Source organism: Mustela nigripes, chromosome 9 (genome assembly GCF_022355385.1).
Source record: "Mustela nigripes isolate SB6536 chromosome 9, MUSNIG.SB6536, whole genome shotgun sequence".
NCBI classification, from domain to species: domain Eukaryota; kingdom Metazoa; phylum Chordata; class Mammalia; order Carnivora; family Mustelidae; genus Mustela; species Mustela nigripes.
Window position 1 is genome coordinate 35178621 of NC_081565.1, and position 13044 is coordinate 35191664.

A 13044-nucleotide genomic window follows, 5' to 3' on the forward strand; every position below is an offset into this window, starting at 1 on the left:
TATGTCTCTCACTCAGTATTCATTGTCAGCAATACTCTATTTATTATAAACATTCCTGATTGTATATACTTTAGAATTAGAGATTTTTTCCTCTAGGAAAGTAAAGGGTCCAAGGAGTACCTAAATCATGTCTGGCACTCACCTGTCCTCCTCACAGGGTTTTTGATAAAATACACACAAGGAACAATAGGGAAATAATCATGGCATCTCTTTATCATTTTGTGATGTATGGCCCAATTCCCCAACAAAGTAGGGTAAAAGTAGTGTCCGGTTTAGGCTTAAGGCCAGAGAAAGCTTTCACTGAGCCCAAATTTGAATCTTGGAATAGTGCCATCTTCTGGCATACCAAATACTACAGTAATTATAGTCAGTGACCGGTGTGCTCCAGCAGGACTGGGCATAGAGATGTGGCCAAGCCTGCTGTAAGGACTTACACCCTGAATCTGTTACCTACCTCGCCACAGAAAATGTTAAAAAGAGAGAAAACACATGCATGTCCAGCTTTTCTTGAGTCAGTAGCTCCCTGCCTACTGGTGAACAGTTTGGTAACACGGTGTGGTGTGTGGTCCCTGTCCTGCTGTCTAACCAATCTTGATAGCAACCTTGTCTCCCTTCTAGATGGTAGCTAGGAAAGGGTGAGAAAGAGGCAATCCAAGCATTAAATTTTGCCTCCCTTTCATACATTTGTTTTTAAAATCATGCATTTGAAATAAAATATCAGCTACAGTATCAGAATCTACATGTATTTTCTTGGCACTCAGTTCATAAGAGTGGGAGTGCTGTCCAGTTGAGCTGTTAAAGTAACTATGAGCCTAGCTGAGGCAGAGGCTCTCTGATCAGCTCGGTGTGTGGAACCCAAGATTTTTCAATTTAGGAACTCCCAGCCTAAGACATAGAGACTGTTGGAGTGTCTTTGAACCTCTTAACTGCTGTTTAAGGTAGAGCTTTTACTGGGGGCATTAATAAAAGGCAATTTACATTGCTGAATCTGTTTGAAAAGTCCCAAATGCTGCTGTTTAAAGTTCCTAGATGAGCTGATGCAGTGAGCTGACCAGACATTTTAGCTATTCATCATTCCTAAAAAGATCGGTAATTAAAGTTACTATCTCCCTAATTACCACATGAATTTTTATAGGGTAGTTTTTTGAAGTGGGGCTTTACTTGCCAGGGGAAATGGTTTATCTCATAAACTGTTTAACAGGTGGTTCTTTCCATTTTCGCAGGGAGCAAAGAGATGGTTCGAGTGATGCGGAAGAAGGGCATTGAGCATCATCCCAATTTCCGTGCAGTGAAACATGTCCCATTTGACCAGTTTATACAGCTGGTCGCCCATGCTGGGTGTATGATTGGGAACAGCAGCTGTGGAGTACGAGAGGTTGGAGCTTTTGGAACACCTGTGATCAATCTGGGAACACGTCAGATTGGAAGAGAAACAGGTATTTACCTCAGTTTGTGTCTCAGCAGACTAGAAATATATATGGAATCAGTGGCTCCTGCCCACTGGTGAACACAGTGTGGTCGCTGTCCTGCTGTCTGACCAGTCGGATTAGCAACTTGGCCTCCGTTGGTGTAGGCAGTAGCTAGGGAAGTGTGAGGAGAGAGGCATTAAATATGAGCTCCCCCTTATACATCTGTGACATTTGTTTTGTTTTGTTTTAAAGATTTTATTTATTTATTTGACAGACAGAGATCACAAGTAGGCAGAGAGGCAGGCAGAGAGAGAGAGAGGAGGACCCTGAGATCATGACCCGAGCCGTAGGCAGAGGCCTTAACCCACTGAGCCACCCAGGCACCCCCATCTGTGACTTTTTTTTGATCATGTATTTGAATTATTACAAGGTTTGCTGGAATGCACTTTTATGAACAAGTGAGTGAATGAGGTAAATGGCCAGTGGTCGCCTAAAATCTATAAATAACACGATGTGATTATCAATTTTTTTAGGCCTCCACTTAACATTTTTATTGTCTTTATAATGTCAGAGCTAAGATTTTCTTAGCTGATTATGGTCTTTGATGGCTGTGTTTGAGATGGAATGATTGTGTTGTAAGTATATGAATGCCAGTCCTTCATTTGTGGGTGCAGTAGAGTTCCTTTAATGAATACTTTAGAGCATGGAAATTCTAAATAAGATGCCCCCTTAACAGAAGTGTAAGAAGGATAATTATTAATGAATTTGCTGGTCGAGTTAGATCTTATTAATATTAGTCCAAGTTCTAATAATATCCATCCAAATATATTTCTGTAGCTAATGGAAGTATATGTACTCTGGGGGTAAAGAACTAGACTAGAATCAGAGAGGTTCATTCCAGCTCTGCTCTTTCTGTGTATGTAGTTGCTAGCCTAATTTTCTTTTTTTTTTTTTTTAAAGATTTTTATTTATTTATTTGATAGACAGAGATCACAAGTAGACAGAGAGGCAGGCAGAGAGAGAGGGGGAAGCAGGCTCCCCGCTGAGCAGAGATCCCGATGTGGGGCTCGATCCCAGGACCCTGAGATCATGACCCGAGCCGAAGGCAGAGGCTTAAACCACTGAGCCACCCAGGCGCCCCACTAGCCTAATTTTCTATTACCTTTAGGTCTTCTTCCTCTTTCGTTCCCAGTGTACTACTTTGTTCCCCACTTCACAGAGAAAATACAACCCAGTGAATGGAAATTCTTTCAACTTCATTCATTAAGAAAATATTTAATAAGCACCTACTGTGTTTAGGCACTGGGATTTGGCAGTACATTATACTAACCCGGGCTGAGCTCTCATGTAACTTTATTCTAGAGGGAGGGGAGATTGATGATAGACCAAAAATCAAGTATCAGACCTTCTGGGTGCTGTGTAGCCTGTAACACAGGTAGTATGATGGGATACATTAGATGACAAGGCCTCGTTGAGATGACACTAAAGCTGAGACCCAAGTGACAACGAATCTGCTATGTGAGGATCAGGGAGGAAAAGAGGGAACAGCCAGTGCGAAGACCCTAAGATGGGAACAAGCCTGATGTGGCTGAGAAATCGAAGGGCCAGTGTAGCTGTAGGGTAGTAGGCAAGAGGAAGAGTGATATGAGATGATGTTAGAGAAGGAAGCAGACCTCCGTAAGCCAGGTTAGATAATCTGGGATGTATTTCTAAGTATCATGGGAAGCCATTTATGGGAGGAGGACACGATGTGACTTGCATTTTGGAAAGACCACTCTGCTGCTCCGTGCAGAGTGGAGTATGGTGGGACAGGACTGGAAGCAGGGAGATCACTTAAGAGTTTCAGTTCATATGAGAGCTGATAGTGGCTTAGAGTACCTGGTAATAACAGAGAGGGACAAAATTTAGGTCTGGGGTTTGTTAGAGTACTTGCTGCTGCTTGGATGTGAGCAGTGAAAGGAAAAAACTTCTAGATTTTTGGATTGAGCAGTGGGGTACTCTTTCCTAACATAGGGGACACTGCAGGAGGAACACATTTGGGAGGGTGGAATTAAGAGTTCTCCAGTAGCCATGTTAAATTTGAGATGCCTATCAGATTTCAAAGTGGACATGGCAAGCAAGCAGCTCTGATAGTTGTATGGAGAGTCAGAGTTGGGAGATAGAAATTTGAGAGTGATTGATATGTGGATGGTGTGTAGTTAAGATATCCGTTCATCTACTATAACAGAGAGACCCAAAATAATAGTGTCTAAATAAGTTAGATTCTCTTTCTCATTGCTATAGCTCCATGGTCATCAGAGAATTAGCCTCTGTCTGTCTTCTTGATAGATGCTCCAACTCTTGCTGTCAGGTCCACATTTTAGCCATTGGGAAGGAAGAGAGGAAAGGTGTCCTTCCTTATAAAAGCACAACTTGGAAGTTGCAAATATTTCTTCACATATCCTATCAGAATATAGTCACAGGGTCACATCTAGCTGTAGGAAAGCCGAAGAATATAGTCTTTAGCTCAGTTATTAGATGTGCAGCTAAAAATTCTGTTACAAGTACAGAGAAAGGATGTGGAGGATAATGGTGTCCTCTGCCAGAGATGTCATTTCAAACGAAGGGACTACATGAGATTGCCCAGGGGCGACATGTAAATAGGGAAGAGAATGGAGCCCAGGACCAGCGGCTGGAGCCCTTCAGCATTCAGAGTTCCAGTGAGGAGGAAGGGGCCGGCAAGGAAGACTGAAAAGAAAATGCCAGTGGGGTCAGAGGACATCCAGGAGGGTGATAGCAGTAACGCCCAGAAAAGAAATTGTTTTGAAGAGACGGAGTTGACTCTGCGGAGAGCTGAAGGACTGTGCGAACAGTTGAACACTGGATTTGCAGTGGATCTTCTGTTGTCAAAGGCAGTCTTGTATGTTGTGTCACCACACTTGGATAAGCACAATGCCTGTCCATCCTTTTGTTCTCACCTACTTACTTTGGAGGGTGTGGCATCTCTCTGTCCTGCCCACTGCTCAGCCTTCCACCCATGTTCTAGATCCCCACCCTTCCTGCCTTTTCTAGGAACTCAGGGGCATCCTTTCTCTGCCATGGATCTTCAGCCTCCTTCTCACTGAAACATTCCTCGGCCTCTCACATCTTAGAAAGAACAACCCCACTCCTCTTTCTGGCTCCCACTCTTCTCTTCTTAGCCAGAACTATTGAAAAATATGGCCATTTTCACTGTATTGACTCCATCACATTGGTCAGAAAATACGTAGAAACAAAGTGGTTAACCAGCCAGCTGAGTAGATGGAAGGCAGGTGGATGGAGAGAGTGGGCACACTGGATGACTAGGGCGGGGAGGGGTACGCAGGTGCTGGATTCATGCATATCATTTATTTCAATAAATCAATAAGAACTTCATTTATTCTCTTTGGGAATAAAGGACCCTAGTGTTCTTAAGTATTTGATACATGGAAATCTTTCTGAGAGTGCTTTAAAACATATAAAGGAGAAAAGTTGATGTTGCTCTAATGGACTCATTTGAAGTCCTCTGGGTTTCAGGGTTAATTATGAGCACAGCATAACAAATTGCTAATTTCTTTATTCTTTGGACGTTTCCACTTTCAAATCATTGTAATGCGTCACTGGGTTCACCTAGGGGAGAATGTCCTTCATGTCCGGGATGCTGATACCCAAGACAAAATACTGCAAGCATTGCACCTTCAGTTTGGTAAACAATACCCTTGGTGAGTATATACTCCTTCTAAAGTGATTTCAAAGGGGAGCTGCCTTGGGTACCATTTTTAAGCTGTGATCATTTTTCAGTCATTTTAACAGAGCTTTCATTCTACATCCGCCGGGGTCCCCTAGCTGCGAATGAGGCAGGGCTTGCTGATAGAACCCCTGTTATTCTACCAAGGGTTCAAATGGAGGGTAACTTCTTTTATTTGTCTCAGTTAATTAATACAGCACTTCTGCCAGGAAAATACCTCTTGAGCCTATTTTGACTTTTTGTAAATAGGAGAAAATGATTGATTTTCTTTAAAAATAGTCTAGTTCAACCTTGTAATTTAGACTGCTCTCCTCTCTCAAAGTAATGAGATTTTCCTATATTTGAATGTTTGAATTCTGAAAATAACCATTTTTCCCATGAATGCAAAGATGAAGAAAGCAATAAATAAATTTGTTGTCCCAAACTAGGTTACATTCTGAAATTAGCTTATTAACTAACATAATTTCTCCTTAATGATAGAGGCATTCATTATTGGTATCTGAGGCTGAAAATAGCTGTATTTCAGTCAACAGTAGAATTAGACCTTCTGTGAGTAATGTGCACATACTTACTGTGTTGCTGGTGATATCAGATGTTATTTTAAAATGAAGAAGCACAACTTTATTACCTGAAGTCTCGGTTTCTGTTAGCACCATGTCCTCCATGTCATTTAAAATGTATGAGAGAAGTGTTTAATTGATTTTTTTGATCTTGCAGTTCAAAGATCTATGGGGATGGAAATGCTGTTCCGAGGATTTTGAAGTTTCTTAAATCTATTGATCTTCAAGAGCCACTACAAAAGAAATTCTGCTTTCCTCCTGTGAAGGAGAATATCTCTCAAGATATTGACCATATTCTTGAAACTCTAAGTGCCTTGGCTGTTGATCTCGGTGGGACAAACCTCCGAGTTGCAATAGTCAGCATGAAGGTAAAATTCCTAAGTCTTAACTTCATATCTTATGTAAATGATTTTTTTTAAGTATGTTTGGAAGGTAGGACTAGAAACATTAGAGCTTGTAATCATTTGCCCACAGTATTGACATTTGGATCCATTACAATGTTTGCCTCACTATTTTACTAAGCATTAACATTTCAAAGAAGTAAAATTTTCTGGGAATCCAAGTTAGTAGACTTGAATTGACAGTGGGAGACCCCTTACGCACCAGAGAGGGCTCTTGCCATCCAGGAGACCTGGAATTGGGTACTTGGTAAAGTATGGAGCGTGTTGATTACTGTCACTATCTAGGGAAGGGTGTCAGCAAATGGTGAAGGGAATTGCATCTTCTCTAGATAGCACATGATTTTAGTTGAGTACAGCATACCTTCAATCCTATAACCAAAAGATCAACACAGTGTTGACAGAAACTGAGAGCACCTTCCTAAAAACATAAATTGTTCATGTTAAAATGGCCTCTGATGACTTCAGAATAAACGTACCAGAAAAACCTTTGAAATATTATAGGTATGTAAAATTTTAGGAATCTTTGAGAAATGGCAAGGATTTAAAAAAATAAAGTTGTTTAGGTCAAGTAAAGCAAAACAAAACATAATTTTCTCAAAAGAGACCAATGTCTCCTTTGTAAATACTCTTTAAAAAGCATTAATAGAAGGTTTTCTTAAAGATGATCTTTCTATATCACTGGCCAGAACTCTCTGGAGTGGTCAAATTCTAGAAACATTCCTATTAAAATCAAGGAGAAAAGAAAGATGTTTTCTGCAATATTATTGCACATAATTCTGGAAGTTAGGAAGGGAATAAAAGCAAGGGACAGACAGCACAAGTGGAGATTGTGCACAGAGTAAAACGAAAAATATTATAGACAATAAGAATAAATAAGCTTGCAGAATTAAAAAGACACCTGAGCAAAATGGTTAGATGTTAGGATAAATATATAAATATCAGTGACTTCCTACTTAACATGAACTTTTAGGCAAAGATTTTTGAGTTTTCCTGTGAGTGAGTGTTTGTTAGCTGACTGCACATTAGCATTACCTAGAAGCTTTAAAAAATATATAGATACCTGGCTCCCACCCCAAGACTAATTTGCATCTCTGGGCAGCATCAGTATTTATTCAAAGTCCGGGTGATTCTGCTGCACAGTGAACATCGAGAAGCACAAGTTAGGTTTGCTTTCCTGTTTGTTTATTTAGTTTAACTAGGCTCCACAGCCAGCGTGGTGCCCAGCGTGGGGCTCAAACTCACGACCATAAGAATAAGACGAGCCGAGATCCAGAGTTGGACCCTTAACCAGCTGAGCCATGCAGGTGCCCCTAGGTTTATTTGTAATGACAGTCATTAGAGACAGCCCTAACCTTTGTAATTGGGCAAAATCCATTAGTAATGAAAGAATGGAAAAAGAGCCTATTCAGAACAACAACCAGAAAAATTGTAAGAATCATGTAAACCCCAAAACTATGTAATTTATATAAAGAAATTATAAAATTTTAGCATATAATGTAAAGGCTTGAAAAATATCCTGGATGGGAGTGCTGAGTATTGTTAAAATGTCAACACTTTGCAAATTGAATTATAAGTTTAACATTTTTTTAAAAAGTCTTTTTTTTTTTTTTTAAAGATTTTAGTTATTTATTTGACAGAGATCACAAATAGGCAGAGAGGCAGATAGGGGGTGGGGGCGGGGAGAAAGCAGGCTCCCTGCTGAGCAGAGAGCCCATGTGAGTCTTGATCCCAAGACCCTGAGACTGTGACCTGAGCCGAAGGCAGAGGCTTTAACCCACTGAACCACCCAGGCGCCCCAAAGAAAAATTTTTTTTAAAAAGAATAATTTAGGAGAGGGGGCGCCTGGATGGCTCAGAGGGTTAAAGCCTCTGCCTTCGGCTAGGTTCATGATCCCAGAGTCCTGGGATGGAGCCCTGCATTCAGCTCTCTGCTTGGCAGGGAGCCTGCTTCCTCCTCTCTCTCTCTGCTTGCTTCTCTGACTACTTGTGATCTCTGTCTGTCAATAAATAAATAAAATCTTAAAAAAATAATAATTTAGGAGAGACTCTCCTTGACATAGTATTAAAACATATCACAAACCACAGTAATTTATTTATTTTGTGGGGGCGGGCAGCAAAGCAAAGTTTATTGAGCAACAGCAAAGTGATAGTACAAAGCTCCTAGGGAGGGAGGGAGCCTGAGAGGGCTGTCCACAAAGCGTGGTAATATAAACATCGTAGAACCCTGCTTTTACGGCTTTCCTTTATGGGTGATTAAAGCTTAACCTCCTTAGCATATTTATTTAACTGCCTTAGTTTTTAAGCAAGTAAATTTGGTCACCCTGAAAGAGTAAACTATGACCTTCTCACGAAGATTGAGATGAGCCAGCATTCACTTGGCATGGTGAGAGGCCAGGGTTTGCTTTGGAGCCGCCACTCCCAGGGATGGCTTCCCCAAGACGGCTGTGGTGGACCCCAGGGCTGGCCTACATGGGAGCGGCTCCCCTCCAAGCACTCGGCGGGGTCTGCAGGCCTTTCTGTCCTGTAGCGAAGCCTGATTCAGCACGAAAGAGGTCAGAAAATTCACAGGACACTCCTTAGGTAAGATAAGTGAGATAGGGGTTGTTTGTTTTCTCTTTTAGGGTGAAATTGTTAAGAAGTATACTCAGTTCAATCCTAAAACATACGAAGAGAGGATTAATTTAATCCTACAGATGTGTGTAGAAGCTGCGGCAGAAGCTGTAAAACTGAACTGCAGAATTTTGGGAGTAGGTGAGCTTGTGAATTGCATATTCAAGAAATGTTCTTTTTGATACAGAGTTTACTGAGTTCTGATGCATGACTGACCCGTCAGGTCACTGCCCTATGTATGTGGCTCCAGGTCCTGTCTGTGGGTCCCAAGCATGGGGACTTTCTGGAGCAGCAGTCATCATTATGGATACAGAGGTGGGGAGCTGCAGATGTAGCTCAGAATTACCTGACATTTCCTTGCAGTCTTTGGTAATATTTGTCTTAGGAGATTTTGGGTGAATTAATTTGTGTTTGAAACCCAGAAAGTGGGCACACTTTTTTCTAAGATTGCTTATGAGAATTGTTTTCCTGGCGTGTGTGGTGGAGCTCAGGTATTTCTACGGGCGGCCGTGTAAATCCTCGGGAAGGAGTTGTGCTGCATTCAACCAAACTGATTCAAGAGTGGAACTCTGTGGACCTCAGGAGCCCGCTCTCTGACACCTTGCATCTCCCTGTGTGGGTGGACAACGATGGCAATTGTGCTGCCCTGGCAGAAAGGAAATTTGGCCAAGGAAAGGGCCTGGAAAACTTTGTGACACTTATCACAGGCACAGGTGAGTGGAGTAAGCGAAGGTCGCTTTGGGAGTTCGAGTATGTGTTGGGGCATGCCCTTGGTGTCCTCCAGGGAGCTTGTAAGTCTGCTTCAGTCTCCACCTCCTGTTTGAGTAGAGCCAGAAGGGGAGCCCCGTGTGAGTGCATAGGGCCTTCCTAGGCTTTCCTAAGCGTGTGCCCTGCCCTGGGTACACATGTGGACCTCAGACTCCCAGAGACTTGTCAGAGCTATTCAGAGCTCTTATTCCCCGAAGCTTCTCCTTCCCAGCTTCTCCCAGTCTTTTTGGTTAGTATAATATTTGTGTCAACTAGCAGCTGTTATCCTGGGAAGCGGAGACTAATAAACAGATTTTTCCTTTAAATGTCTTTGACAACACTCCCCCACCTCCTCCCAACCCTACCCCGGGTAGCCCCCTCCAGTTCTGTGGTAGATAACATAACAAGCTCTTTGAGCTGGTCCTCTAGGAGCTGCCAAGTAGGTGAATATAAACTAGAACAGTTTTTTGAAAATAGAGTTTGTCTTGCTTACTCCAGTACTGCCATCTTTGCTGAGAATGTAGGCTGGTTCAGGGCTACCAAACAGGGGAGTGGGTGTTGGGACCAGAAAATGCCAGAAAGCCTTCTTATTAAAATTCAGCTGGTTTTTTTTTTTTTCCTTGATTAAGCATTCCTCTTTTTGTTACAAACTTCTTAGTATCCAGAGTTCCAAAAAAATTGGTTCTGACAGTTTTTGCTGATTTATTCATTGCTTTAGTGGAGGGATGGACTTCTGGAGCTGCCTACTCCCCCATTTTTGCTTAGTCCTGCTTTGTTTTCCAAATGAGGAAAGAGACTCAGCCAGTAAGTGGTTGAGCCACCATGTGATCCCAGATAGGTCTAACTTCAAAATGTGTGTGCTGGTCAACTCTCCTCCTCTACCTCCCCTGGAAGCTCAAGCCCTTCTCCTAGTCTCAGACACAATTTTAGCAAGGTCACATATCATTTCCTAGATGTTCTGTCAGAGCGGACAGTCTGCAGATTAGAGGGGAGGAGTTGAAGAGTTCGTGCCATGGGAAGTAACTGATGGCAGGATAAGAAAGCAGGGCCTTCTCAGGCTTTCCTCCTTAATGACTCCTAAACTCCACAAACAAGAGAGTCACTGATACTCATAATCACTGAGTCACAGATTTTTAGACGTGGTGCCATTAAGAAGAGGCAAAATCATATTTTGTACACTTTGTTTGAGAAACAGGGTGGTACATGATATATTTGGAAAGATGGTCTTCTGTTGGGTTTCCCCTACACCAGAGCCCAAGATGAGGACTTAGGGTATTTTATGTAGGAGGTGATGCTGAGAAGCAGGAATGAAGGAATGGGAAGAGAACAGAGTAGGTGGAAAGCCATTATCCAGGTTGTCTTGAGGGCAGTGGGGGCTGAAATCTACCAGAACCTCCCAAGAAGTCTGCAGAAGACCATGCAGAATTGTCCACTAGACTCTGCTGGCTCTTGTCTTGCTTGGTTGAGGACATCCTGTGCTCTCATGGGTGATGAGGCTCTTTATTGTTAGAGATGGCCTTGGTGAGGAGACAGGCCGTGAGAGCTTGAGGTGGCATACTTGTCACACAGTGAGTCTGAGCCTACATGGGTCTGTTCCCCACAGCTGTCGTTGAAACCACAGTGAGCCAAATGGTTGCAGCATTAGGGTTAGGGTTGGGGATCTGCTTAAAGCATTTCCCTCCAGAATGCTTCCAGATGAAATGCTGGTACTTAGTTAAATGTCAGCTACTTAGGAAAGAACCCCACATGCCACACTGCTAAACGGACGAAGCATTGCTGTATCCCAGCTTCCTGTGTGAGCTGAGAGCCACCTCAGTGACTGTTCTCTCGCTGCAGGGATCGGCGGGGGGATCATCCATCAGCACGAGCTGATCCATGGAAGCTCCTTCTGTGCTGCAGAACTTGGTCACCTTGTTGTGTCTCTGGATGGGCCTGATTGTTCCTGTGGAGGTCGTGGATGTATTGAAGCCTACGCCTCTGGAATGGCCTTGCAGAGGGAAGCAAAGAAGCTACATGATGGTTGGTTTCTTTCACCTGAGGAATTAAATAGCTAACAGTAGACAAGTATTTCAAAGTAGATGTTTCCAGAAAGAGCTGGATACTGAAGCCAGAACTTCTACCCTTCCGCTTTCTGGAGGAAAGGTGGGGCTTCCTCATGCCCAAGCTCTGAAATCCCCTTAGTCCTTACCCATCTTAACACTTTCCTCTCCATGTGGGGGGTGGACACTTGCACTCTGGACAGCAGGGAAGATTTGACTGTTGTCTCCTCAGCCCCTAGCCCAAGCACTAAGTGGATTAACACATTACAGTTGTGAGCTCCAAGAAGTCTATTTGAATTAGTTGTTTCTGGTCTAATGCAAGAGGGAGTCATTTACTGTCATCATAATACAGCGTCAGTTGTGCTGAGAATGCTGGCCTGGAAATGTAGATGCACATAAGGACACCAGTGTTCCCTCTTTGCCCTCCTCATACAGGGAAGGGAGTGTTAGGGTGCTCTCTGGGGTTGAGAGAGGCTAAATAGAATTAGCAGGGCAAGTTGGGATGAGCCCAGGATGCTCTCAAGCCTGGGAAATGGTGCTGTGGGTGCATAAAGGGCAACATAGGGTTAAGCATTGAAGAGGTGAGGCCAAGACCAGCAGCCAATGGAAAAGACATTGAAGACCAGCAGCCAATGGAGAAGACTTCTGGGGGGAAAAACCATGGTCAGATCTGAATTAAATTAGACTCTTCATGAAACTGAACTCTTTGTTTTCAGGGAGAAAAATACTAGTTGAGTGGAGTAGCTTTAGATGATGCCATTCTAGAGTGACTTCTGGTTTTCTGGTTGGATGGGCTGGGAATATAGGAGGAGGAACCAGCTGTGGCAGAAGGGGATGGTTGGGTGCCTGTGGGACGTTACTGGAGATGTGCAGGCAGCAGCTGGCTATGGGGCTCTGGCGCTCAGGAGAGAGGACTGGGCTAGAGGTGGGGACTTGGGAATCATCAGCACTGAGGTGTCAGTTAAATCTCTGCATGAGATTTGGAGGGAGGCAAGAGTCCGGGGTGGAATCCTGTAAAACAGCATTTAACAGGCAAAAAGGAAAATCAGGAAAAGGTAAAATCACAGAAGCCGAAGGGAGAGTTTCAAGGCGGGGTGGGGGGGGGGGGGGTAGTTGGAATGTCAAGCGCTGCTTATGAGTAAGAGAAAATCAGAAGAGTTCTTAATGGCTTTGGCCATGAGGACATCATTTGAAACCCTGAAAAACTTTTGTTTTCAACTTCATTTTTATCATTAGCCTCCCTTAGGGGCCTTCTCAGACATTTTTCCCCTAATCCTGGCCCCCACACATGCTGCTTCAGTACCACATATCCACTGTTTATCTGTTTGTGTTTATGTACTATTTGTATAAAAAGAATAAGCTTTTTTTTTTCTTTTTTGTCTCAGAAACCAGTTTTTGTTCCCCTGGTGGCAAATTCATATCTTAAGAAAGAGCGGATTCAGTATCAGGAACAGAAGCCTGACTGCACTGAGGGAGAGGGAAGAAGTGCTTTGAGGGCAGGGAGACTGTGAGCGCCTGCAGGCGGCGGGGATGG

The 13044-nt window shown here is 43.1% G+C and overlaps 1 protein-coding gene across 4 annotated transcripts in view; it reads left to right on the forward strand.

The window, feature by feature from the left end:
- Positions 1 to 13044, forward strand: part of GNE (glucosamine (UDP-N-acetyl)-2-epimerase/N-acetylmannosamine kinase) — a 44537-nt gene that overhangs the window by 26928 nt on the left and 4565 nt on the right. For all 4 annotated transcript variants that reach the window (XM_059411321.1, XM_059411325.1, XM_059411324.1 and 1 more), the window contains exons 5-10: positions 1224 to 1436; positions 5041 to 5128; positions 5872 to 6082; positions 8736 to 8865; positions 9216 to 9437; positions 11308 to 11490. In XM_059411321.1, the coding sequence (XP_059267304.1) occupies positions 1224 to 1436; positions 5041 to 5128; positions 5872 to 6082; positions 8736 to 8865; positions 9216 to 9437; positions 11308 to 11490 (1047 nt within the window). The remainder of the gene's footprint in view (positions 1 to 1223; positions 1437 to 5040; positions 5129 to 5871; positions 6083 to 8735; positions 8866 to 9215; positions 9438 to 11307; positions 11491 to 13044) is intronic.